Source organism: Volvox carteri, assembly GCF_000143455.1.
Source record: "Volvox carteri f. nagariensis unplaced genomic scaffold VOLCAscaffold_35, whole genome shotgun sequence".
Taxonomy (NCBI): domain Eukaryota; kingdom Viridiplantae; phylum Chlorophyta; class Chlorophyceae; order Chlamydomonadales; family Volvocaceae; genus Volvox; species Volvox carteri.
The window spans coordinates 79,861-107,443 of record NW_003307578.1 but is presented as its reverse complement, the minus strand read 5'-3'; the positions used below and the strand labels follow the sequence as shown (position 1 = coordinate 107,443).

General features: G+C 53.8%; 3 protein-coding genes across 3 annotated transcripts; 2 read left to right on the top strand and 1 right to left on the bottom strand.

Annotated features, from left to right (window-relative positions):
- Positions 1–1,929: 1,929 nt before the first annotated feature.
- VOLCADRAFT_93985 (uncharacterized protein) lies at positions 1,930–4,187 on the top strand (the record flags this gene model as incomplete). The annotated part of the gene is made up of 5 exons (XM_002953275.1): positions 1,930–1,980; positions 2,137–2,207; positions 2,553–2,674; positions 3,440–3,577; positions 4,081–4,187. The coding sequence occupies 5 exons, from the start codon at positions 1,930–1,932 to the stop codon at positions 4,185–4,187; spliced, it is 489 nt and encodes a 162-aa protein (XP_002953321.1).
- A 348-nt stretch (positions 4,188–4,535) lies between these two features.
- On the bottom strand, positions 4,536–8,532 carry VOLCADRAFT_93984 (uncharacterized protein; the record flags this gene model as incomplete). Its single annotated transcript, XM_002953195.1, has 5 exons — positions 4,536–4,868; positions 5,568–5,675; positions 6,144–6,264; positions 6,827–7,373; positions 8,346–8,532. 5 exons carry the CDS (start codon positions 8,530–8,532, stop codon positions 4,536–4,538), a joined length of 1,296 nt encoding a protein of 431 aa, XP_002953241.1.
- An 11,758-nt stretch (positions 8,533–20,290) lies between these two features.
- Positions 20,291–21,517, top strand: VOLCADRAFT_63477 (pathogenesis-related genes transcriptional activator; the record flags this gene model as incomplete). Its single annotated transcript, XM_002953274.1, has 3 exons — positions 20,291–20,629; positions 20,931–21,035; positions 21,242–21,517. The coding sequence occupies 3 exons, from the start codon at positions 20,291–20,293 to the stop codon at positions 21,515–21,517; spliced, it is 720 nt and encodes a 239-aa protein (XP_002953320.1).
- Positions 21,518–27,583: the final 6,066 nt, after the last annotated feature.

Here is a 27,583-nt window from a genome sequence, read left to right as displayed (position 1 = left end):
GCAGGGTTTCGCCGGGTCGCGGCAACGGGTGAAGGTATGGCCCCCCCCTGTCCCACACATCATAGGTCATCGTGATGTACCTTGCCGATAGGTGCCTGTGTCTATCTCCCAATTGTGTTTGCAGCTGTATGTGTTAGCCAGCAGCTGGTATCTCTGAAGTAGTGAGGAAAATGTTCTGGTGGTTATTATTAGGGGCACCAGACACGTACGACACACATGGCGTTGATCAATACGCGCTAAGGTGATCTGCTGCCAGCAGCAGTCCTTTTCATCAGTGCGCAGCTACTACTTGGGCGGTGTAAACCATAGGTGGGTAGGCGCCATCAAGCTGCCATATGGGCTGCTGGTTTCGATCGATCGGCTTGATGACGGTGATGTAAGCCGCTTTGGGGTTTGGCCTTTGCTCCATCCCAGTTACTGTTACTGTTACTGTTACTGTTACTGTTACTGTTACTGTTACTGTTACTGTTACTGTTACTGTTACTGTTACTGTTGTTGATAGGTAACGGCGCAATCAATTAATTCAAAACTTTCGACTCGTACAGCCTGTTTGCCGTCATCATCAGCAGGCCAGCGGGCGTGTTATGTGGCCGCGCCAGATAGAGGCTGGCATTGTAACAGCAACCTACGTATCTACATGGCCCTACGTATGTAATACAACATGTCGCGAAGTCACAGCCGGAATATTGGGATGCATATCGGCAGTTGCACACGCGGCTTGGGAAGTCGAACAGGCAGCAGACAGATTTTCAGCGAACAAACAGGCAACAGCGAACTCAACGTTTCTGGCAGAAGTAAAAATCAACAGTGCTGCAAGGCTGATTACAGATATGTCGTCAAAACACTGAATTTACGGATACCTACAGCAAGCCAAGCAAAGTAGGATCGACGCATGTATGTCCACATCAAGCAATGAAGAAGTTGCTCAAGTACTTGCGGCATCGTCCCGCCAAAGGTACGTAACAGATTTACAGGCGTATATATCTACCTTTAAATATTAGTATGAGGCATGCAATATATAAAAGATACGTTGCCTGCATGCACAGCTTGCACAGCTTGCACATACGCACATGCGCACAGGCCCCCCCCCCACACACGCATGCTGATGACTGCGCCGCTCCCTCCTCGCTCTGGGCAGCAGCAGCAGCAGCAGCTAGATCGGATCTGCTGGATACGGTCTGCTGGTGGATACACTGCCGGCGGGGCCCACGACGGGTAACTACCACACATGGCCGTTAGCAAGTCGTTGGATAGCTCAAATGTATTGGTTGCCAGCTGCTCTGTGTCATATATTAGCTTTCCAGCTGTTGTATGAGCAGCCCGCCGACCAACGCATGCTTAAGCCAACATATCACAAGCCAGGGGCGACGGTGCATTTACCCGGTGCAAAATCATCATCCCGAAACGACAGATCTCATACTGCAAGCTGCATACTTCCTGCGCTATGAAAAGGCAGCTCGCTTTGGACGAACGGACTCCCCCAGACTGTTGAGGCTGCAGGGAACGCCGTGGTTGCTGGCGTACGGAGCCCATGTATGTCGTACAGATTGATGAGTATAAGGGATTACCACTTGACATGTGCGCGAGTATGCTTTATACATAGTGTGCTCCTAATTTCATTAAAATGCTGTCATCCTATTACTGCTGTCATCCTGCTTGGTGAGCAAGGCAACCATAAGCAAAAGGACATTTTGGAGACGAGACGGAACTCATCACCATTCACTGATTTGCTGCTGCTGATGCTTTTGTGAACATGTGCTCGTTTCCATTCTGTGTAGCTTCAGGTGCTTCCTGCTGCCGCTGGCTTGATTGGGCAATATTGGGCCTTATCAGCTTTGCTGGGCCCTTTCAACCTCTCATGCCCGCGACGCTATCATGGTCAAAGGGTGCTTATGTCAAAAATCTTTTTCCTGCTTGTATTGCTAAAACATGGCTTCAGCTAGCGGTTGCCATGGCAAACCAATCAACGAGGGAGACGAGGTGCGGCTGGTAGGTGCCGGCTGACCGCAATGTGGCTTTGCAATCCGCAAGAGTTGCATACTTGAAACGTAGTTGCGATGATTATGAATCAACAATGAAATGGGGATGATCGCAGGCTGGCACTGCCTGCTTGCTTATCGCCAACCCGACCCCCAGCGGGCAGCTGGACGCCGACCTGCCAATGACTTTCACAATGTGGCAGCCAAAAAACTCATGAAAACCAGCAGGTCGGCGACGAAGGCTTCACTGCTGCTTGGCGTTACTGCAGTCCGGCCCACCGAGCTCGGTCTTGCGTTCCTTGTTTTGAGATCGAGGCACTCTATCCTGACTTATTTCAAGGTAGATGCTGGTAGATATTCTGTTTCTGGCTTTAGATTTGTCGAACCTCACTGCCTTGCGGGGCGCTTAAGCGAAACGCTGTCCTTGTTTTCGTTTGTTCATCCTCTAACTCCATGCCTGCCTGCCTGCCTGGCGTGCTTGCTGACTTTGTTTCCTGCATGCAAAGCAAAGTATCCAGAAGATTTAAAATGTGCATTCTGATCATTGGTCCTGCCGGCTGTGCTTGTTAACAGGACTTTATTTATCGAGATTTATGGCGGCCGACAAGCTTATTACTATAATGAAGTTAATTCTCATGATGAACCAGTAAAGATGTCGAGAACGGCTTTGCGAGAGAGCGAGAACGGCTTTGCGGGTGAGTTTTGAAGCACGAGCAGCGAGCGGCTGCGGGCGTATGGGTGTGTATGGGTGCCAAATCGGCGAGGGCCAAGATAGCCAGGTAGCCAGATAGCCAGCAGCAGCAACAACAGGTAGCGCTGGTGTAACACCAGGCAAAGGGAAATGCCACGGGAGCCGAATCCTTCTTACATTCCTCCCCCTCCGAGCGAACGCCCTCGGGCGCCCCCGGGCATAGGGATCATGGTTATTTGATATCCAGTGGGATTACGGCCGGTCGGTCCCCGTCCAAAATGGAGGTCCATAATGTTTACCTCAGCTGGTAGTTGTATCGGCCACCCGGGCATCTACCCTTGCGCAAGAAATATGCTGCGTCATGCCTCAAGTGCGTATGGTCAAAATCGGACACGATCCGGGGAGTTCTCACACCCTAGCAATTCGCACCAATGTAACATAAGGCAAAGAAGGGAGCCGAGCCCTTCATACAGCTAGGGCCACAAATACGCACGCACGTCCGTACTACTATTCCTCATGCCATGCTGCTGCCTCCTTTAATATCGTCCTCTACATCCCGCGGCCGCCACTTCGGCTAGGTTGGTTGGTGTGGCTGCAACGACATACAGCTGGACATACAGCTGGACATACAGCTGGACATACAGACGTTGCAGACGTTCATGCTGCAACGAAGGCAGGTTAAGAGACGACTATGCGCAAACATGCAGTGTACATATGCACACATTTCTGATGATGATGAGCATGTGGTGGCCATTCCTGTCTTGTTCAGGTCTCCGTCATTTCAACACCTTCACTGTGACGCACCGGCGTGCGGCTATATGTGGCTGCGATGATGGCCAACGCTTTAGCATAGACACTGGTACAGCCCTTAATCTTCCCTGGCCGCGGCCGCCTGCTCCGGCTGGAGGTGAGGGAACGCACTGAACCCGAACCTGAACCACAACCTGTATTCCCGCCCGTACTCTAAGATGCAGGCCAGCCGCTGGTCCTGACGTAAAAGGGCCTGCATGGGCAGTTTGGCGGTGGGATGCACGGCGGCGTCCTGTGTGCTATGGGTATACGTACATACATACATACACACATACACACATGCATAGGTCAGGTAGGGCACGCTCCAATGACCCGGGAAATCCCTGGATCGAGACCTGTTAAGGGCAAAACCCCTTACGACGGTGGAGGGTAAGGTGCTCTTAGCCGATAGTTTCCTTCCGCGGTCTACCCGGCATTCCGTTGGATGCCGGTGGTGCGTGCAGAATCTATGCGATCCAGAGAGAAGCCGACTCGGGTGACTAGGGTGACTAGACGAAGGTGCCCGGAAACCTGGGAAAGGCTTAGGGTTTGCCGGGTAGCGGCCGCAGGGAGAAGACATGATCCCCCTGTCTCACACATCATACATGTGGAAACAACCAGACGGAGGTCTTCAAGTGGTGCATGTATGTATGTATGTATGTATATCATCACAACACTACGATGAAGCAGAGGTGCGACGCGCCTTGCCATCCATTGCCAGTCAATAATGTGCTGACGACAATGACGAAATGTCCAGCAGTGAGTATTTCCACATGAGCTCACACAGCACCAAAACTAACTATTTCACCGTTGCACAACGTGATTGCGGTATGGCGGTGCTTTACACAATCAACAGCGGTGTCGTAAATAAACCATTGATCGGCAAAGGCAGGACTTGCATACAAAATAATAAAACACAAAAAAATAACTGACTTTTTCATAATTTACCTAATTTGAAAGTTATTTAAAAAAAATTATAATTGTTTGATATCGGTTAATTTATATCAGCATGTTGTTAACACGCCACCTCATCTGTTTACGAATTATAATACTACGTCACTCTAAAACTGATAGTTTTACTTGCACCTGTCCGTTCGTACAATGTTGTCCCGGACGAAACGATACAGTTGGAGCAAGAGCGACGAGTACGACAAGACGTACACGCATACCTGCTGGTAAGTACGGTATTCTGCAAGCTCTTGCAGATACTCAACGATGGGGAAGTTCGTAGCGGCGGTAGGACCAAGTACCCGCACCAGCGCCTTATCGTACGCAGCAACTGCCACACGCTTACTCAAAAAAACTCCCAAGTCAAGGCGGCAGCGCTCGGAAAGTTGCAGGCGTGCCTGCCAAGCTCCGGAGCAATGAGTGACGCCCACATAGACTGGGGTTCTGCCAGGTTGTACATCCTGTATGCACACGACCCGAAATAGATAGACACAGCAAGCCATATTATGAACAGCAGCAGCTCGAAGTTGTACACTACACGTATGTATGTATAGCAATTTATGGCACGGATAGTGGAAACTGTTTGCTTGCATGCTGCAATGCTCTACATCATCATCATCATTATCATCATGGTACGACTGATGAGCCTCTTTCACATTCAAGACGCTTGGTGTAGCTACACCAAGCGTCTTAAACGTTTTGATCATCTGCAGGTCGTGTCCTGGTATATGTACATTAGATAGGGACCATCCCTTCTATTATACCGGGGTGCGAGATGTAGACGACCGAAATGTCGACAGACAAACAACCACTAGGCTTCCATTCTCCTAGCGGGCGCTTCTTGCTCAGTCCACCCTCCTCATGCCGCATATAAAGGAGCAGTATTCCTCACACCGCTGCACACAAGGCTATGAATCATTTTTATGGCTGCACACATACATGTCAATACACAGGCGGCCTGTATAGAATACATTAACAAGCAGTAAACCTTAAACCGGAAAACAACGATTTCATTTTTTTAAATTAACTATCAGCAAATTCATGATCGTTTAACGATTTACCTTGAGTCATTAAATTTTCCATTTGCATTTCCTCCGGTTTCAGTTTTTCGTTGGGATAAAAATATTAACCTACGGTATATAAAGCTGTATCAAACGCACCTGCCGGCACCTGCTCTTCAATGCGGCGGCGAGGTCTTGCAGCCACACCTTTCCAAGGTAGGGGAGCAGCCTCTCGTAGCGCTTGAGTGGAAAGTTAGTTTGGACGCCCTGCCGCAGCCGTGGGATGGTGTCGGAAGAATAAAACGGCGGCAGCAGGCGAATCGGAAAGAAGAGGGTATCGACCGGCAGCGTGCGTGCATGTCAGAAAGGGTGGGGAATGTATCGTTGGCGAAAATATACATGAAGGCGTCGGAAGGTACGCAAGATTTTTAGGGTTTTAAACCATAAAACCCCGGGTAACATAACTACTAATGGAACAACGAACTGGCTGCCGGGCAAGATTGCCTGCTAGCCAGCTATAGTTGAAGCATTAAATGCGGCGAAGCAAAGCCACTTCATCAGTCGTCCATCATACAGATTTAAGATTGCATATTCTTTTGTGCTATAGATAGCGAATAATGCGACACATGCCAAAGTTATGGCCTAGCTAGTTGGCGGCACACGCTCTGAAAGCGAGGTATACGCAAACATCAACCGATGGTTTCTCGGGTGCAGAGCGGCATCAGCTTCTCGTACCTCGATCCCCTGGAACCGCAGCATCATAATGTCGTACGCTTCCGCAGCGTGCACCGCGTTGTCAAAGCTGCCCAGGTCAACTATGCCACCTAACTGCTCCACATAGACGTTGGCAAGCCACCTGCATCATGCATGGCCCAAGAACAAAACGGCGCATGTACAGCATTGTGTGATGCATGTACGACATACATGGTTGATTCAAGGACTAATGAGCAAATAATTATGTGTGTATAAAATAATGCTGACAGCAAGGAAAGCCCTTCCCGCATGAAGGGGACCACTTGCCATGTGCGATGGGTAAAGTGCCATGTTGTGTTTATGCCGGTACAAATGCAGTAACAGTTCGCAAGAAGAAATGTGCTCTCAAAGGCGGATGTGCCTGACGACCCCTGACTGCATGTCTGGCCGGGGACGGTTTCGGAAGATGAACTGATAGTGATTACAAATGGATGTTTGCTTTTGCAAGCTACGGATGGTTGACAGCTGTGACTCCCAGACCTTATAACCCATCACAAGCCCCGAGTTTTAGCCGACGTTCAAGATCCCCTAGATGGTAGAGTTTTTTCTTATTGAAACATAAATTATACATATTAACGGTGGATGATGGTTGGACGCGCTCCCGCCTTTACACTTCGCGCCTTTACACTTCGCGCCTTTACACTTCGCGCCTTTACACTTCGCACTCTTGCCTTCCGGAGGCCGCATCCTTAGTCACACTGTGAAGTTGGGACAGTTGCAGCTCGCCATCAGCCGCCGCTTCGCCTCTGTCGGCAACAGCATCACGGCCACCGTGGCAGTCCATCTCCTCCTCCGCCGCCAAGCGGTTGCTAACGCTGGGCGTGCGATGCCGCTGCGAGCTGTCATCCAACGATGCAACAGTGGCACTATTACTGCGGCTCAGAGCTCGGTAGGGTGCTCCTGCAGCCGCCTTCGCCCCCTCCGCCGGCTGCGCCGCTACTGCCGCCTTCTCTATCCTCGCCGCCTGCTCCGTGTCCGCAACCTCTATCACCTGTACGGCCTCTGCCTCCTGCGCTAGTAGCAGCAACCCCGGCGCCTGCAGTCCTCGCATCCCTGGCGCGGGTGATGGTGTCGCAACCTTATCCATTGCCATGTTTTGAGGACCTAAAATGGCTTTAACCGTTTTAGTAGCATTGGCATTGTACTGCCGGTAGTTCTGCCTGACGCCTGGGGCAGGAGCTGCTTCACATTGCACATCCTCCCCTGGGAGCGCTGCAGTACAGTGATTGGCGTCACCAATGGCGGAGGCATAGGTGGGGCCCGGTAAGGATCTCCGCTGTAGCTCTTCTAGCAGCAGCTCACTAAGCCTTCGCCGCTTGGCCTGTTGCTGCGCCTGCAGCTGCTGCTGCTGCTGTGGCTGCAGCTGCTGCTGCGGCGGCTGCTGGGGCTGCGGCTGCGGCTGCGACTGCAGCTGCTGCGGCTGCGACTGCAGCTGCTGCGGCTGCGACTGCAGCTGCTGCGGCTGCGACTGCAGCTGCTGCGGCTGCGGCTGCAGCTGCTACTGTTGAGGCTGCAGCTGCTGCTGTTGCGGCTGCAGCTGCTGCTGTTGCGGCTGCAGCTGCTGCTGTTGCGGCTGCAGCTGCTGCTGTTGCGGCTGCAGCTGCTGCTGTTGCGGTTGCAGCAGCTGCTGTTGCGGCTGCAGCAGCTGCTGCAGATGTTCATGAAGTGACGGCAGTAGCTCCTGCTGCTGCAGATGCTGCTGCTGCAGATGATGATGCTGTAGATGCTGCAGTGGCGGAAGCTCATGCAGCATTGGCCGTTGCTGCGGATACGGATGCTGCGTCGGTGGTGGCAGCAGCTCATAGTGTGACAGTAGGTCTTTCTGCGGCTTCAGTGGCGGCGGCAGCTGCTGCTGCTGCTGCTGCGGTGGCTGCGGTGGCTGCTGCTGTGGTGGCTGCTGCTGCCACTGCTGTGGCTGTTGCTGCTGTGGCTGCTGCTGCGGTGGCGGCAGCCGCTGCGGTGGCTGCTGCTGTAGGTGGTGCTGGTAGTGGCGCTGCTGTGGTAGGAAGCTCTCATGACTGTACGATGTTCCACAATCTTGTGCAGAAATCATCTTCCTGTTGTCGCATGCAGCCTCTTGTCCGCCCTCCAGACGGGGCCCCAGCAGTTGAAGTTGTGGCGCGCCCATTGACCTGTTTTGCAACTGCTGGTCATGGGCCGCTGCTGCTGGTGCCTCAAGCCCACCGCTAACGTATCCCTGGGGCAGCTCCACGATCATTAGGGCGACGACCGTTCTCCCATGCGGCTGCAGTTCCCTGTTCGGGCCGCTGCTGGCGGCCAGACGCTCCCGTGCCCGTGTCTCCATCCGCAGCGGATCTGGTCTCGGTCCTGAAGTGCGACATCTTGGGGGCTGCAGGTCTGTATGCAACATAAAGAAGCAAGATATGATTACACGCAGGGAAAGCCAGGCCAATGAACATCAGGAGTTGCATGCACATTACTTCGGACCTACCCTAAGACAGTCACAGGAATAATGAGCAAAGGAGTAAGGAGGGGTTCAAACTGGTTCACAGCCATGCGGATTATACAGCATCCGACGGGACGCTTAGGGTGATATGCACCCGCCAGCAATAATGGTGGTCTATCCATATGCCTCGAGTTCAATAAAAGGCTGTCACGCAAGTTTGAGGTCCTGGGGACCATTTTTGCTAATTCGAGAACCACTCTCTTTTGTTGCATCGCACTGCAAACGTTGTGCAGCAGGACTTGTCACACTCGCTGCGGCCGTGGGCCCAAACGAACTGGGAGACTCGAATGAAACGGCGAAAAATGCTTCTGAGTCATTGAGGCAATAAAAATGAACTCACCAGAGGAATGTTAATGTCAAACGAAGTCCAGAAATGAGCGCGTTAGCAAAGGCGTATATAGACGACCCGCTCTATCCCTGCTGCTGCGCCCTAGCTTCGATGGACTGATGGCTGTCAGGCGACAGGATAACTTACAAGACAAAGGAGATTGATAACGTGGAATTGGAAAAGATTTAGTGTCAGCATAATCTGGCAGCCAGTTTGGCTTTTATGTGGTTGCGGACTGCTGGGCCGGGGTTGCCTGGGGAGGTTGATTTTTACTACATAGGATCGAACGAATTTAGGAGTACGAGGCAATAGGAGGCCTCCTATAATGCCTAGGCATTACAGTTGACAAGGAAAGCCCTGGACTCTACAGCAGGTATTACAAAGCATGTTTCTTCTTTCAGCATGCCGTCAAATGATTGAGCATTAAGTCACGTATATCAGCAATGTCGACATCGCAGCGCCACGCTCGTGCTTGCCTGCGGAATTGCTTTTAGAAGCATGTTGCATGGGAGTGACTCTTGTCACCCAGCAGCGGTCTAGGACGTGACGACAAGTTGGTTTCATTCCTTTCAAGAAGCTTCTGAACCTCTGGATGGCATGGTGCAACAGATAGGACAAAGATAGCCCAAATGGAGTTACAGCAGCTTGGCTTCTGTGTCTTTCCATGGCGATAGCCTATGCACCCCATGCATCATGTACATCATAAATCACGTACTTTCGGACTCTATTACGATGGGAGTTCCAAATTCATGCTTTTAATTGCCAGGGCTACCGCTCATCCATATCATGATCGCATGTCGGTGGCCAGGTGGGGGTTTCAGTGAATGTACGTGCGGGGTCGTGGGGTTGCCGCCCCCACTTCCCCCCGCACTTGTACTCTCCCCGGTCCCCTGCCCCAAGTCTTAGCTGAAAATGGAACTAGGATCAGAACCGAGATACCTGCTCGATACCATTTCTTATACCACGACATTTTTAGGAAGAACCAAAGTGGATGCAGATTCCGTGCTATACCCAGGATACTACAAACAACCAACCTCCCCTGGCCACCCCGGCCCAGCAGTCCGCAACCACATAAAAGCCAAACTGGCTACCAGAGTATGCTGACACTAAATCTTTTCCAATTCCACTTTATCAATCTCCTTTGTCTTGTAAGTTATCCTGGCTGCTGGCTGCCATCCATCGAAGCTAGAGCGCAGCAGCAGGAGTAGTCTATATACGCCTTCGTTAACGCGCTCATTTCTGGATTTTAGTTTGAATGAAATTTCTCTGGTGATTCAATTTTAGTTGCCGCTATGACCCAGAAGCATTTCTCGCCGTTTCATTCAAGTCTCCCAGTTCGTTTGGGCTCTTTTGGGCTCACGGCGTGCTGACATGCTCTGCTGCACAACGTTTTGCAGTACGATGAAACAAAATTGATTAGTCCTCAAATTTTTAAAGGGATCCAGAGGACCTCAAAGTTGTGCAACGCGTGACATGCCTTTTATCAAACTTGAGCGGACGGATCACCATTACTGTTGGCGAATGCATAGTCCCCTAAGCGTCCCGTCGGATGCTGTATAATCCGCATGGCTGCGAACCAGTTTGAACCCCTCCTTACTCCTTTGCTCATTATTCCTGTGACTGTCTTAGGGTAGGTCCGAAGTAATGTGCATGCAACTCCTGATGTTTGTTGGCCTGGCTTTCCCTGCGTGTAATCATATCTTGCTCTTTATGTTGCATACAGACCTGCAGCCCCCAAGATGTCGCACTTTAGGACCGAGACCAGATCCGCTGTGGGTGAAGTCATGGAGACACGGGCACTGGAGTCTCTGGCCGCCAGCAGTGGCCCGAACTGCAGCCGCATGGGAGGACAGTCGTCGCCCTGGGTATCGTGGAGCTGCCCCAGGGATAGGGCGGGCTTGATGAGGCACCAGCAGCAGCGGCCCATGACCAGCAGTTGCAAAACAGGTCAATGGGCGAGCCACAAGTTCAACTGCTGGGGCCCCGTCTGGAGGGCGGACAAGAGGCTGCATGCGACAACAGGAAGATGACCTCTGCACAAGCTTGTGGAACATCGTACAGTCATGAGAGCTTCCTACCACAGCAGCGCCACTACCAGCATCACCTACAGCAGCCGCCGCAACAGCAGGAGCCGGCACTGGAGGACCTGCCGCCACACACATCAGGAAAAGGACATCGGGCAATTGGGTCGGAGCGAAGTGGTTTAGGGACTCAGTGGGCTCCCATTCCGCATCTGGCTAGTTATTAGTTGCCTTGTTCACGATTAATAAATGAACAGCCCCGATATGTGCGCCTTCACTCAGAATGGTGTGACCAATGTCAGTTGACGGTTTTGGGATTTTGGGGCCGCAATCATACAGAGTACAGCAGCACACATGCTGTAACATAAATATGGCTATAAAAGCGCTCTGCCATTATCTTGAGAGGCGTTTTCAGCGGCCAGCACATTCCACACATCACTATCTATTTCCTTTTCTGTCCCGGAGTATTCTTTCCATGGCATTCCAGGCTTAGCTTTCTTTTTAATGGCGATTCATGTTTGATACAGCGGTTGTACGGCTAGCCATGCCAATGTACTGCAGTCGGCGACTTGTTGACAGTTAAGGACTTGACTAGGCCGTGTAGAAGCATTATTTATCCAGGATGTGTTGAGGGAGCCCTGAGGAGCACTGTGTTGTATGTATGTATGTATGTCGTTACAGGGTGGTATAGCTTCACCAGCGGCCCCCTTTCCCGAGGCAGTTCCCTGCTCTCCTCTGCGAGAGGGGCATCCTAATCCACTCACCCCATCCGATTTCAGAGTGTATTCATTAGGTTCAGAAACTTACTCCAGCATCCAACTAAATCTAGCAGTTCAACGGCGCGTCAATTTATTTCCTGGTTAGCTCGCATGGTGATGTAATCGCGTCCTTCTCCATTCACCAGATGGGGGGCCGCCTTCCAATTCACCACCCTTTACACTTTAAGACGTCGGCAAGCGGATTTGAACCCGGACACTCCGAGAGCAGGAGTCAGGCCTAATCCTCTGCCAGCCGCCTATGGTATGAATGTCTGTATGTATAAATGTACGGCAGACAGGCAAGACCGTGACGGCCACCACTGGCATTTGCTGGCAGCAGGCCAGCTGCTATTCCCGGGGTAGTCGACATACACTGGTTGTTGAGCAGGCCTCTCCCCGAAGGAGCGATGATAACGGCACAAAGAGAGCGTTTGGTGAGCGGCTGGGACCATACGCGTCTGACTGCCTTGCCAGAGGAGTACCCATCAGATGGGAGGCAACCGGGAGTGCAAATGGCGAAGTGTAAGCACTGGATGGGGCTGCCCTTTTCGGGAGCCGCAGCCGTAATGTGGCCAACACATGCTAAGGTTTTCATTCCTCGTTTAGCACATCGTAAGCTACTGCAGTTTCGTTTATGTTGCTGGGCTCTGGAGGCAAACAGAGCACGAAGGGGCAAGTACCATGTTCCCAGGGGGCAGCGGTTTTGCCGCTGTTGTGGTACTAATAGCCGAATCGAGGATGAAAAACACGTGTTATTGGAATGCCCAGCCTATAATGATATTTGTGCTGAAGAGGGATTCGATTATCAGAGCGTTTAGAGGCCATGGAATGGGAACCAGTACGTCTGGCGAGGATGTTGGAACGTATGTATGTTGTTACAGGGTGGTTAACTTCGCCAGCGGCCCCCTTTCCCGGGGCAGTCCCTGCTCTCCCCTGCTAGAGGGGCACCCTAATCCGTCACCCCATCCGACTTCAGAATGTATTCGTTGGGTTCGGCAACTCACCACCAGCATCCAACCAAATCTAGCGGATCGACGGCGCATCAACTTAGTTCCTGGTCAGCTCGCAAGTTGATATTATCACGTCCTACACCGTCCATATGATGGGGGGCCACCTCCCATTTCATCACTCCTCAAACACCCGAGGAGCTGGCAGGCGGATTTGAACCCGGGTCGACTGGATCGACTGGGAGCAGAAGTCAGGCCTTAACTTCTGCCAGCCGCCAGCCGGAACGTATGTGGGCTCACCGAAACTCAGTTACCCTTTTTAGTCGCTAGTCTGGGCTGATGTGCGGTGTTTCCTGTTCTCCATGGCTTTTAGGCGTTGAAGCATTGCCCTTGGGCCTTCGGCTTGTCTGGGTAGTTTTACAGGTATGGGGTCACGCACCCCCAACCATGTAACACACACATACACACTGGTCTGGGTTGACATCTGGGTTGACACTACTGCAATTAGCGGTTTAAGGTCCTGGGTTCGATTCCTGGGGAGACCCCCGAAGTAGTCGGGAGCGCGAGATTATGGCTAGCTGCTGAGATGTGGAGTTGAGGTCACAGTTGATGGACCAGATTCGCACGCTGGATTGGTGGCGATTGCCGAACCCTCCGTCTCTTCGGGTGTTCGGGTGAATGGATGAGGAGGGGTCCCTGAAGGCTGGATCCGCCGCCTTGGACTTACAGTTCGTATGGCGAAGACAGTGTGGTAGTGGTGGATGGTGCTATAAGGTGATAAATGATCGTAGAACTGACAATGTGATAAAGCGGCCCAGAAGCCTCCCACTCTGTAACACATTACATACACACAGTGTATGTACAGGCGCCCGACTCAGTCGGTTTATCCGGATTATGGACCGTGGGAGCCCTCCACCTGCATGCCTCTTGAACAGAGGGCTACCGATGAGGGGGACCCTCTATGATAGGGCTTGGCAAAGGCTGGTCGTATGATCGAGTAAGCAGGTTAGTGGCAAGGATGCATGCATGTAACTAAACATGTGGTCCTGGGGAACACAATAGGCCCAATAGGGCCCAGACACCCGACAGCCGTTGTAACAGGCACACAACATTAGCCACAAAATGAATGAAACACACATCATCACACTCATCACACACACACATATACAACCAGCAAACTGCCGTACTGCCGCCAATCCCCCCACACCATGCACGTGACGTGTAATTGGCGGTGCATTAAATGTAATCATTGTACGACAAACCCGTTCTGTCGAGAAAACATCGCCGCCTGGGGATCAAGCATGAACTTTGGAACTGTTAGACTGTGATTCCAGCGACCTATGCGGTCTCCTCAGCACAGAAGTACGGCACCAGCATGGGTTGCCATCCTGCAGTTCGTTTCACCAACCCACCTAACGGCTCTTCACCTCACCCCTGACCTGACCCTGTCCCACCCAGCCATGGTATGGGTGAGTGCCATACATATGCCGTACATTCATACTTTATTTGACGAGCAACGTCAGTGGCAGTGGTTCCAATCCTGGTAACCACTACCTCATCAAGTTGTAGCATAGTTGTAAGGGCAAGTCTTGCATGTTCGAACAAACGGCATCCAGTTTTGCAATATGTTGTATACTCTCTCTCTCTCTATGATGGCCTTTACTTTGCACACCCGCACCCTCGTGCAGGGCATTATTGGAGTGTCCCTGGTCGCGTGTTGTTGTCCAAGCTGTGTTACGGGGTTCACCTTGAGGTCTAGTAGTACCTAATAATGTTGTTATGAGTGTCTTCCATGGCTTACACAGTGCTTTTGGCTGCGGAGCCAGCAGTGATCTGCCGGCGGGATTCACTGTATGCTGTGTGAAACAGGGGGGTGTATCTTCGCCCGTGGCAGCTACCCTGCGAAACCCTGCCTTCCCCGGTATTTCGGGGCACCCTCATCCAGTCACCCTAGTCAACTTCTCAGTGGATCGCTCAGGTTCCGCACCCACCACCAGCATCCACCGGAATCTGCCGGGTCGACAGCGGCCCAACTCCGTTCCTGGTCGGCTCGCAGGTTAACTTTATCCCAGGTCACCACCGTCCATCAACTAGGGGCGCAATGCCTTCCACCATCGGAAGGTCTTCTGACCCTAACGGGTATCGATCCCGGGATCTCCCGGGGGCAATGGTCGCGCGTTACCAGTGGTGCCAAAAACTTGTATGTATGCATGTATGACGTGCGGGACAGGGGGGTAATATCTTCATCCTGCAGCCGCTACCCGGCAGACCCTGCCTTCCCCGGTGTTTTGGGGCACCCTCGTCCAGTCACCCGAGCCAACTTGTCAGTGGATCGCTCATGTTCCGCACCCACCACCGGCATCCAACGGAATCTGCCGGGTCGACAGCTGCTCAACTCCATTCCTGGTCAGCTCGCAGATTAACTTTATCCGAGGTCACCACCGTCCATCGACTAGGGGCACTTTTACCTTTCACCATTGGAAGGTTTCTCGACCCTGGCAGGCCTATGAATATATGTAACAGCATTCGTTTATCTTTCCGGCGACAAGAGGTAAAGGGATGCGTGATTCTGCAGCGGGGTAAAAATGAAATGTGTGTTTAAGGATCACCAATTGCACCGACGACCTCGCCTACTGCATCTTGGGAGTTAGCTAGGGAGTGAAAGAAGGCCGCATGCCATGCAAGGAGCCGAATCCATTAAGAGGCCGCGATGGACGAATTACTACTAGCCGGAGCGGCATAGCATGCATGGTGTGGCAGAAGAGGAAAGTGAGTTCGCGCGCATCATGAACACTATCAGCTGCCGCGCGAGTGTCCGTGCCTTAGGAAGGCAGGGGAGCAGAGGATATGTGGTTTATGTTAGGTGCTGCAGAGCAGTGAGTCTAACCTTTCTCCCTATTTCCGGTCTGCTTAATTACGTTGCTTGATTATTGCATATATATTCAATATTGGATACTAACGTTTCTCCTTTATGGGACTGTGTATATGGGACTGTGTATTGTGGCACTACAGGGAGGCACTACGCAGTGCCTCGTTTTACAGGGCAGCTGGAAAGGGGGGCGCAACTTCCTGGGCAACTGTTCTCGGAGCGGTCAGCAGGTAAGTTGTTAGAGTCCTCGGAGTCCTCAAAGTCCTCGGAGTCCTCGGAGGACACGAACAGTGCATCCACTTAGCTTCTACGCAACTGCCTGCTTAGGCTACGAGCCGCCTTTCCGAAACGCTCTGACCTTACTAAACGCCCATAATGACGACACTCTACTAGGGCCGAACGGTAACAAAAATAAGCAATCAAAGCAAAGTATGAGAAAAAATGCAGTTTTATTAGCGGGGATGAGTAGATCTTTTTTGCCTCGTGCATCTCGTGCCTCGTGCGTTCGAGCGCGCTTTTGTGCCTCGGCTGGCTCGTATGTGAGATTTTGCGCCTCGGCTAGTCCGTCCGGGCTACGGGCAAGATATGAAAAGTCAATCGCTAACTTTATTTAATCCGTCGTATTTAAACATCGACTGTAATCGTGAAAAGGATATGGTTTGTACTTTTGGCCAGTTAAGATCTAGTAGTGTGCAGCTTAGCTCTCTTATGCGTATTTCCCCTTCGCGTTCGAATGCGTAAGGCATATTCCCGCCACATCGTCTGCTCCTCCGCGATCCGTTTGAAACGTGTGGGCAGCATTCGCGCTCGCAGCGAGCGCGGCACAGCTTTGCGTCCAAGTCACACAGGTCGTGCTATCTGAGATCAGTCATCTGGTGAGGCAAGCGACTTCGTTTGGCCTTCGTTTGTCTGTTTTTGCTCGCCGCCGGAGGCATCGCTCGCTCGCTGCTTCGACTCGCTACGCGCGCGCGTAATGTCCGTGCTTAGCATATTCGGCAAAAGCATATTTCGTGTTTTCCGTTGGAGAATATGAAAATAAACTTGCCATACTTGACGGTTCTGTTTAACTCGCTTGACAAGCATACGAAGGCTGTTAGCTAAGCTCAAGGCCGACGACTGTCGCCGCGCGCGTCGAACTGGCCCCGTTTCTGTGGCGAATTTCCTCTAACCTGGCGTTTGAGGTTACGCTGCCTCTTAAGCTGTAAACAAAGCGGAAGTAAGCAAATGCTGGTGTTACTGTCATATTTCCAGGTTGTATGAGCGCCACCTAGTGCGAAAGCAACGTTAACGCACGCAAGTCTTGCGAAAACGATAACCCTTTCGCGATCGACCCATTATCGACTCTTTTGATGAACGCGCTTCACGTCGAGCGCTTAAATTCATAGATTCAAGTATGATTTGCCTTAAATATGTATTTCCTTATAACGTTGGTGCCAGGTGATACGATACGGCGGACGGCTGCAGCAAGTCTACACGGCGGAACTGACAACGCTGAACCACAGGGACAGTGATACTGGCTTCGAACCGCACTAGCGCCGCACCTGTAGTCGTCGCGAACGTGGCTATGCTGTCCGCGCATAACAGCGTTCAATCATTGGCTGAGATTGGTAATGGCGGAACCGCCGCCATTCCGGCTGATGACAACAGTGGCTTGCCTCATGCCGTACATTTCAACGCAGCCACCGCCCTTGAAGTCGCCACCGCTTATACTGACAACCCTGACAACCCTGAAAGCGCCGCAGATGGTGTTCCGACCGCTGCCGCTGCCGTCGCCAGGACGTCATCCCGCGCCCTAGTTGCTGGGGAGCAGCCACCGCCACCAGCACCACTACCACCACCACCACCTGCCAGCCAAGTCGCAGGAGAGGATATCGGCAACCTCACGGACCGGATCCGGCGGCGCTCCCGACAACTTCATTGCAGTGCCGTACATATCGCGCCGTACAAGTGTGATACCGACGTCACTGCCACCGCCACCATCACCATCCACGGCGACCAGTCGCGGCAGGCGCCCGTCATCACTTCTCCGGGAACTTCCCTGGACTTCGGCAACCAAGAACCGCTGCCGCCACCACCGCCGCCGCCACCACCGCCGCAGCCGCCGCAGCCGCCGCCATCGGGCCCCGGGGGCAGTGGCGGGCTCCCTGGAGGGCGAACCTGTCCAACCACCCAGGTTAACCAACATTCAGTACTGGACCTCGGTTACAACCACCAGAGCAACCACAACCAATATAACCGCTACGACCAATTATTACAGCCGCAACTGTGCCTGCCAGCGGTGCAGGGCGCTCATGCTCGCGTGCTTCCCCCGCTGCACCCGTACGATGTGGCCATGTATGCCACAAACGGTGTCACCGACAACAACGGTGCAACTAGCAGCGATTTCCGGGCTGGGCACGCAGCTGTGGAAAGGTTGGAATCTGCGGGCTCTGCCGCAACGTTTGAGGCCGGCAGTGCCGAAGCTGGCAAAGCAGCTGCGAGAAGGAGACCCATTAGTGATGGTGGTGGTGGTGGTGGTGGTAGTTATGGCGGTGGAGGTAATGATGGTGGTCGAAGAGGCAGGAGCATGCAGGCCTCTAGCCCCAGCACTGGTGTCGTACTCGACTCTCACCTACGGCAGCCGTACACTGTCCAGTACCATCATCTCCATCAGAGTCACCTCCTCCCCCCCGGGAACGACCGCGGGACTGCTCCGTGGGGCCCCCCCGGGTACGGGCCCCCCGCGGCTGCCCAGCCCGGACAGCCGGCCAACGGCGCGGGTGCCACCGCAGCCGGCGGAACGTCCACACAACTGCCGCCACAGGAGCTGATGAACCGCCAGCATGTGACAGCGCCGCAACTACCTCAACCGCAACACATGCAGCCACCGGGGCAAGGCCCACAGGAGCTAAACTCTTCACCGTCACCGCTGCAGGGAACAACAATATACGACTTGTACGACATGTATATGCGCGACACAGCAACGCACGGCACGGCGTACTCCGCAGAGCCCGTTGAGGATTTCTCCATCCTCACGGGAGAAGGGCCACGGGGCCCGATGGCGGCGGCGGCGGCTGCTGAGGACCAGTTGCACTGCGGGGGGTCACTGGGTGTGCTGCACGCGAATACCCCCGGGGGGGGTGGCGCGAATACCGGGGGTGGCGAGCGGAAGGATTTGGGCTGCAGCAGTGCGGAAATGCCTGAACAGGCTAGCCATATGCCGTACAGCGATACTGCAGCCATTCAGTCCTACCAGCACCCACCACCACCATTGTTGCAGCAGCAGCAGCAGCGGTCCAATCACCACCCCCACCATCCCCAAAACCATCTTCATCCCCCCACACAACAACCTCGCTCCAACCTACAGCGTCAAGACTATCACCGTCGCCCTCTTCACCAGCAGCAGCAATTCCAGCAGCAGCAGCAGCAGCAGCATCAGCAGTTCCAACCGCAGCTGCCGGGTGCTATGGCGGGGGGGGAGTCGCACCTCACTACTGCTACTGCTACTGCGGCTCAAAGTCATGGGCGGTACCCTGCAACCCAATCCAGCGAGAGACTCCGAATGTACGAACAACAAAGACAACAGCGGCAGCATAACCCGCCGCACTACCACCCGCACCAATACCACCACCACCTGCAAAATACCGCCTTCCAGACCTCCGCTGACATCCCAAGCAGCGGTGCTGACACCGCCGGTCGCTTTGGCATGTACGACAGCGTGCATGGACAGGGACTTGGCTTTCCTCAGCCCGCCGTGGAGAGCCAACAGCGGCCCAGCACCTCTGCCGCCGCTGCCTCCCGGTATGCCGACCTGGCGGATCCAATTGAAGGGCACAGTTCTGGAGGGCTGCGGGCGGAGCGCCGGGCGCTGTCGTCGCTCGACTGGCGGGGACCCTTATCGGCGGCTCTCCAAGACAGCGGCGGAGGCTTTCCGGGCGGCGACCAGGGCGGTGTAATGTACGGCAACAGCATGGACGTGTACGGCTTGACGCCAGCACAGCCCAACGAGGATACCGATGATGTCCTGTTGACGTACCTGCACCATGGTGGATCTACCGGCGCCGCAGCTGCGGCCGCCTTTGGTGAAGCCCGCCTGTTGTACCCGCCGACTGCCCCCGACAACCCTTCAGCCGCTGCTGCAGACGGCATGGACTCAGCACCCATGCGGAGCGCCTCCGCACCCGCCACCGTGAGCTCCTTACCAAATCTTACCTTTGCCATCGCCATGGGCGACGGTAATCGCCGCACTGCAGCGTGGGTAGGGGAGGAGGTGCAAGGCCAAGCAGCTGCTGCCCTAGCTGCCGGGGGCAATGTTCAGCCGACCCACGACTTCGGCGGAGCTGGACCTGTGATTGAGGCTGCAGAGAGGATCAGCATAAAGGGCCAAGGCAAACCGCGTCGTGGTGGGGCGGTGGCGGAGGTGGTTGCAACACCGTTGCCAGCAGCGCCACATGCGCCGCCGCTGCACGCAACACTACTCGGGCCGCAAGGGGCAGCGGAGGCGGGGGCGGCAGGGACGAGCTCACGCGCACCGAAGCGCAGCGCCGCTATGGCGGCCCTAGCAAAGTTTCACAGCTCGCGGCAGGGTCGCTCGTCCAGCGGCGACAGCCGCTCGGTGGCGGCGGCGGCGGAGGACAGCCACGGTGGCGGTGATGCTGACGGCCAACAGGAAGGGGGCGGGGAGGAGGGGAACGGCAAGCGGCGGTCATCCCGGTTTCGAGGGGTAACGAAGCACCGCCGCAGCGGCAGGTGAGGAGACAATGGCTCCCAGGGCGACTCCCTGGCTTCTTGCATCGTTATCTCCGTCAAACTTCAACATCAATAGAAAGTGCAGCAGCACCGGGCGCATCTGTGTATGCAAGTACTGGCAGGGATCAGGTGTTCATCAGGTACTGCAGTACTGCAGTACTTGCTCACTATCGTATCCGCACCACCCAGCACCTATTGCACATGTGCCGTACGTACGTGACTTTGCCAGGTGGGAGGCGCACATCTGGGTGAAGGAGATCGGCCGTCAGGTTTACCTGGGCGGCTACGAGGAGGAGGTGCACGCGGCGGAGGCGTACGACGTGGCGGTGCTGAAGTGCAAGGGAACCAAAGTGCGGCCCCGCCACCACCCCAGCAAAGTCGCTGATGTACCTGATGTTGCTTCCAGAGAACAGTATTTTCTAGTAGCCCGTAGTGGAGGATTCTTGTTGATGCGTCTGATATGAGAAACCCTTAAAGCCAGATACCGCAAACACGGATTGTCAGCTTCAGTCTGCACAAAATGACATTACGACATAGTAGGTTAACAGTCCCCCCTGTCCAACCCCGTCATCTCTCCCCATTCGCCAATTAAACTGACCTCCTCTCCGGACGCCTTTTCCCTTGACCCGTCCTGCCCGTACGCCCCGGCAGGGAGTGCGCACGAACTTCCCGATCAGCCAGTACCAGGGCCTGCTTCCGTCCCTGAAGGACATCGAACTGGAGGACCTTATCATGGCCGTTCGGCGCCAAAGTCAGGTAGGTTGAAAGAGCTCATTATGCTGTTGTGGACATCAATCATTACGTGCGTAGCTAGTAATTGGCCAATAGTGTGTTTCCTGGTTAAACCACCGAGAAACAAGGGAGCCAAGCCAGCTGGCTCCTTGTACTTCATCATCTTGTGCCGTACTGACCGGTGTCGTACAATGATGCACTCTATTGGCCACATTGCCATGTGGATGCAGGGCTTCAGCCGCGGTAGTTCCACGTACAGGGGGGTCACTGCGCATCTGTCGGGGCGCTGGGAGGCGCGTATCGGCATCCCTGGAAGCAAGCACATCTACCTGGGGCTGTTCGAGAGCGAACGTGACGCCGCGGCCTCGTACGACAGGTCGCTGCTGCGGCTGCGTGGCTCTTCCGCTGCGACGAACTTCCCCCTCTCCGATTACCGCCGAGAGCTTGCGGAGTACCACAGCTACCAGCAGGTGCGCAGTATGGTTTCGTCAACAGGCCAACTGTGACAGCTCTTTGCGTTGCTGAAGTTCGTTCATCCAACTTTGCGTGCTGCTGTTGGCGCACATGTGCTCCACGCAGGCACAGGCTTCAGCAGGTAGTAGTGTTTCTTTGTTATTTCTTGCTCATCTCCAGGTCAGGTTCAGGAGTACATCGCCATCCATGGGGCGCCTCTTCACACGCCCCACTGCGCGCGCCACACACTGCCGCGCCATGGCGGATCATCCTCATGTCCGCATCCGCATTATTGTACCGCCGGCACACCCATCCCTGCCGTACATACACATATGCATGCAGGCCGTCTTGCTCCAGGACCAGCGGATGGCCTCCCTCATGAAGCCCGGCCCCGACTACGAGAAGTGGGTCAAGTCCGGGTTCAGTGCCTTCCCCCACATCCAGATGGAGCAGGCGGCTGCGGCCGGGGAGGAAGCCGCCGCGCGAGACCTGGAGCTCAAGCGCTCTTGAGTGCCCAATACTGCGGCCTGAGGGGGCAGCAGCTACTACAACACGTAAAATCACAGTTAGCCCTACCCCTGTGTCTGCGTGCGGCAGAAATGGGCCTTTCGACCAGTATAGGTGATCCACCGGCAGCGTCAAGGTGCAGAGGGCACCGCTGAGCAGAGGGTACCATGGTACAGGATGTGTGTCTGTGTGTCTGTGTGTCTGTGTGTCTGTGTGTCTGTGTGTCTGTGTGTCTGTGTGTCTGTGTGTCTGTGTGTCTGTGTGTCTGTGTGTCTGTGTGTCTGTGTGTCTGTGTGTCTGTGTGTCTGTGTGTCTGTGTGTCTGTGTGTCTGTGTGTCTGTGTGTCTGTGTGTCTGTGTGTCTGTGTGTCTGTGTGTCTGTGTGTCTGTGTGTCTGTGTGTCTGTGTGTCTGTGTGTCTGTGTGTCTGTGTGTCTGTGTGTCTGTGTGTCTGTGTGTCTGTGTGTCTGTGTGTCTGTGTGTCTGTGTGTCTGTGTGTCTGTGTGTCTGTGTGTCTGTGTGTCTGTGTGTCTGTGTGTCTGTGTGTCTGTGTGTCTGTGTGTCTGTGTGTCTGTGTGTCTGTGTGTCTGTGTGTCTGTGTGTCTGTTACAAATATCTGACCGGACATGACACGGGCCAGAGGCTGCTGCCCAGCCCCAACGGAAGGAGCGCCTAAGCTCTCTCCCGTGGACGGGGGAGGGGCGCGAGGGGACTCTGCCCCCTCCTAAGCAGCCGAGAGCTGCAGGTCCGCTAGCTCCACTCTCCTCCCCCGGAGGGTGGGAGGTGTCGAACTCGCGCACATGTGTGTATGCTTGTATGTGTGTGTATGCTTGTATGTGTGTGTATGCTTGTATGTGTGTGTATGCTTGTATGCTTGTGTATGCTTGTATGTGTGTGTATGTATGTACGTGTGTATACGTGCGCGGCCTCGTGAAAGAGCTTACAGAAGGCTTATCTGGTCAACATGGTCCATACATATCAATTTAGAGGAGGAGGTGGACACATGGCGGAAGCGGTGTAAGCAAGTAGTCGCGCCTTGGCAGTTGTCGTTGGCGGTTTTACCATGAAGTGCGTTGTCCGATATGGGAAGTGAATCATAGTCAGATGATGGCCATAGCAGTATAATCTTTTGCGTTGAACGTTACAGTCTTCGCCACTGCGTACTCAGCTACGTGCGGTCGTTTCTTGGTAACGGGTTGTGTGGTGTGGGGATGTTCGGTTGCCTCGTGTGCGTGCTTGCGTGTAGCATATAAAGCTCTGTAATCCGTCGCAATTGCCGCGATTAGGAACACGCGGTTTATGCGAATAAGGTTAATTTTCGTCGTCGTCATAGTCAAAAGATAGCTACTTGGCATCGCAGTAATGTCACGTTACTGCAGTTGTGGTACTGCCATTGTTGTGGTGGTTAGCGGTTGTTGGTTGTCCCTATGTTGTTAGAGGTTGCCGTTGTTGTCCCGTCGTTGGCGGATTTATTAGGATAGGGTGTTAGTTGTCGCAGCAGGTTCTGATCTTGGCATGGGCTGTCGCTTAACAGCGACCGTTACTAGTTCAGTGCAGCAGTCGTTAAAAGTCGTTAGCAGCAGTTGTCAGCAGCAGTTAGGGGTTCACGATTCGCGGTGTGCGTGTGCAAATATAAAAGCAGCTTAGGTCATCGACGTTAGCTGGCAATTTATCGATCGTTCCTCTTTGCCTGTTGACAACATTGACCTTAAGGTGGCTGGTGTCGATAGTCGGTAGTTGGCGTCTGGATGTTGGTAGTTGGTTGTTGCAGTTGGTTGTTATTGCGACTGTCGATAGTCGGTAGTTGGCGTCTGGATGTTGGTAGTTGGTTGTTACATTTGGTTGTTATGGCGACGACGGGTGATAAATGGGCTGAAGTACTTGCGTAGGGAGGTGGCGACTGTGGTGGTGGTGGTGGTGGTGGTGGTGGTTGCGGCGAGCGGCTCGATGCTTGTTCGCCTATGTGGCCCACATTGCGGCCGCCTCATCGCACGAGGTTGGTCTCCAGACACCGCATCAGCCTGCTTTATTTACCACTTGCCGCCCTATTACCTTGCTTGTCGCAGCGGAAGTAGTAGTGCAAGACGATAGTTTCAAAGCTTGATCGCATAGCCAGGCGCCTTGATGTCTCTGAGAGCTCTCTTGAGGTAGTTTGCGTCGGGATTTGCTACTGGTTGTTAGATAGGTAGGCCAGGCTCAATAATAAATGGAGCTGCCGCAGCAGCAGGTACGGCAGTCGTACCTGGCACGGACTCAGCAGCGGGCGATACGATTCTCATAAGGGATGCTGAAGGATCCGCAACTCGTTTAAGATTGCGTTCTTCGGTTTGCCTTTTGAGGGTTATAGAGTATTTAACTTATACAAGCTGTTGCTTTGGGAGCGCTGTAATCAATTCCAGTAGCCCTTGCTTGCTTCATTATCATCGCATGTCGATGCCTCTCCATTTCAATTCCCTTAATTGCGTACATACTTCCTTTCCTTAATCAGCCCTGCACCGGAGCGCGCTTCGAATTTTAGAGCTAAATCGCGCGCGCGAAAGAGATAATTGTATATATGTGTCGCGTGCGTGATGGTGCATGCCAGGCGGCCTTGTGCATACACTAGTTCGCCGTTCTTCAAGCAGCAGCTCCCGGCGGTATCACGTAGTACCGTAACACCGGTCCCCGGTTTCTTCCGTGCGGTATACCTCGTTGGGCGCGTCGGGTGGGGGTGCTTCAGCCAGGGCGAAATGCTCCCAGCTACATTGAAAATCGTTTGAGGAGATTCTTAGGCTCCCCAGGGGGAGAGAGCCTCGGTACAAATGGCCCTCCCCAACGACAGAGGTCCCGACGGCTTGGGGACGCAGCCATACCTCTACACCTCGCTCTTCGTCGCTTCCCCTCCTGGGCCCTTCGCCCTGCTGGCTACCTGCATGGCGCGACAATGTCCGTGGCTTTTAGGCGTATAGGTATATTGCCTTGGGCCTTCGGCTCGTATGGATAGTTTTACAGGTGTGGGGTCACGCACCCCCAACCATGTAACACACATACACACATAAGCGATAAACTAAACGAAAGCTCTCGACCGATGACCGGCAGTTGCAGACACTTGGAAAGTCAAACATGCTAAACAGGCAACAATGCGCTAAAACGACAAGTCGGGTGAAAAAGGGCGGGCCCCCCCTGCATCCGTACAGGCCGGTAGCTAGCGCGGCACGTGTGACAATTAATGGGTAGTGTCGACGCGGTGGGAGATGTGCTTTGTTGCAGCAGTGCTGATGGTGTGAGAGCTAAGCTTGCACCGGCGGAATCGTCAGCACCGCCTGCGGGCTCCACGCGAATCGCATCCATCCCGGGTGCATGCCGCATGGACAGTGCGGCAGACCGCAAGTCGGAATGCCCGTGCGGGCAAATGGTAACACAAGCTGGGTGTTCAAGTTATCATACGCTGTCATCTCGGAAATCAATGATGAGATACACGGCACCTTTTTGAGATGAAATTTAGCGCGAGAGGCGTTGATGTGACTTTGGCCTCGGTCAATTGCGGCAGCCAAACTTGTTTGTGCTCATACGATTTTTGTTGGCTACATGCGAGATACCTTGCAATAAAGAATGCTGTATAGTACCTGTAACGCGTTTCAGCCGGGCGAGATATTATGTTTGGTCCGTTACACACACACGAACACACACACACACACACACACACACACACACACACACACACGCACACACATACACACACACACACACACACACACACACGGACATGGGCAATCCTACAGGTCGGGGCCCCCCTGGGCGCTTCGCGCTGGGGCCCCGCCCAATGAAAAGGGCGCCAGCCGGTAGTCTGCTGCCTGTTTAAGCTATGACTGTTCACCTACTCCAACCGCAGCTGGGGCCGCGAGGATGAGTGTGACCTTGTTCGCTTTCCCTTAATTGGATCCATTATTAAATGAAAATTGGGCTTTGCTAAGTAGTTTTGCTGAGACCTGAGGCCGTTCGTTCGCCGCCCCAGCAGACACGCTGGGGCAACTAGCCATGGTGGCAGTTTTATTAACTAAACTGCATTCAGGTTTGCAGCCGCACCCGCAATAAAGCTATTGACTCCCTCGCAGACTAGACACAGATAGAACCGGACGTAAATCTTTGTTCACAGACGTACGACCAAGTACTTCACGTCCATACTAATAATGATGGACGGAGGATGCCTAAATGCATACGGGCGGGCACTCACTCCTCATTCGCAAATAACGTCATTGTTGTAAGCATCTGCGTGTCGGCTGTGTGCATGATTCCGCGTTACGTCCGTTTCGTCACATGAACCTCCCAACATCTCGGGCCTTATGAGCTCGGGTCCTTTATATCCTCCTAGGCCCCCATGTAGATCAACCATGTAGAATCATCAACTTTGCCAAGTGTGACGAAGACGGTCTCTCATGCGGCCGGTGGCGACCGCCCTGGCTTACCGGGCTTACAAGCAAAGATACCCCTTCGGCTCGTATGGGTAGTCTTAGAGGTATGGGGTCACGCACCCCCAACCATGTAACACACACACACAAAGATACGAGTCGCTAGTAACGGCCGACCGTTACCTGCAGCCGACCTTCAGCGAGCGACAGGCCGTGAATATCTCAAGTCTTGATGTCATATTGAAATTCCGCATGTCGATGCGAGGAGTAGCACTGGTTGGGCGGCCATGACGCACGATATCTAACCTGCTTTCTTGCTTACAATCAACCCCCTCTCTCCACGGCAACTTGATTCCAACCTGTATAATGTTTTTTACGTGATGATGAGCAGGATTTTTTTCAACATTGGCGAGGACGGTCTTGTGGGCCTGTTGGTTACTGATCCCTCACATACGCCTCTAATCTGTGTGTGTCATGCGTACGGCACATGCATGTACGACACTATGCGCTGTGTGTACGATCGAGACGACCAAATTACACTGGTCTGTGTTGAATTGGCCCAAAAGCCTGGTGCCACTCTGTTGCAACAACAACAACACTGACTTGTTAGGATGCAGAAGAGAAAAGACGAACTCGCAAATTGGGTGAGGATATGCACGGGTGAACATGGCAAGTAAAGTAATGGACTGAATGTCGATGCACCCGAAACGAGAACATGAAAGTCGATGGAACGGAAATATGTCAAGAAACTGTGAAGTTACTGCGATTTGTGCTTATTTTGTAATAACAATGTGGCCTACCGGCTGACCCAGTTATCTGACTGGGGTGTGCAACCTCAGTCAATGCGCTCTGGGACTGTCGGTTATTGCTCGCGCCTCTCCCTGTTCCTCCTTCAACCTCTTCCCTGATTCTCCAACACCCGTAAAATTGTGCATAGCGGCTTCCCTCACTCGTGCGCGTGACTGCCACCGCCATCACCTGTTCCACAGCTCCCCACGTCCCCTGCCGCCGAGCGACTGCTTCTACCGCTAGATGAGCGGCCCGGCTGCGGGTGCTGCAGGCTTGCAATCTGCAGAGACCTCAAGAATGCGCTGGATGCGCGAGAGGCGGTGATGACAGTGGCGGCATCGATGACTGTAGTGGTGGTGCTGGCGGTCGTTTCCGCAACCCCTGCGGCGGTGGCGGTCATGGCAGTGGTGGTGGTGGTGGCGGCGGTCGTGGTGGCA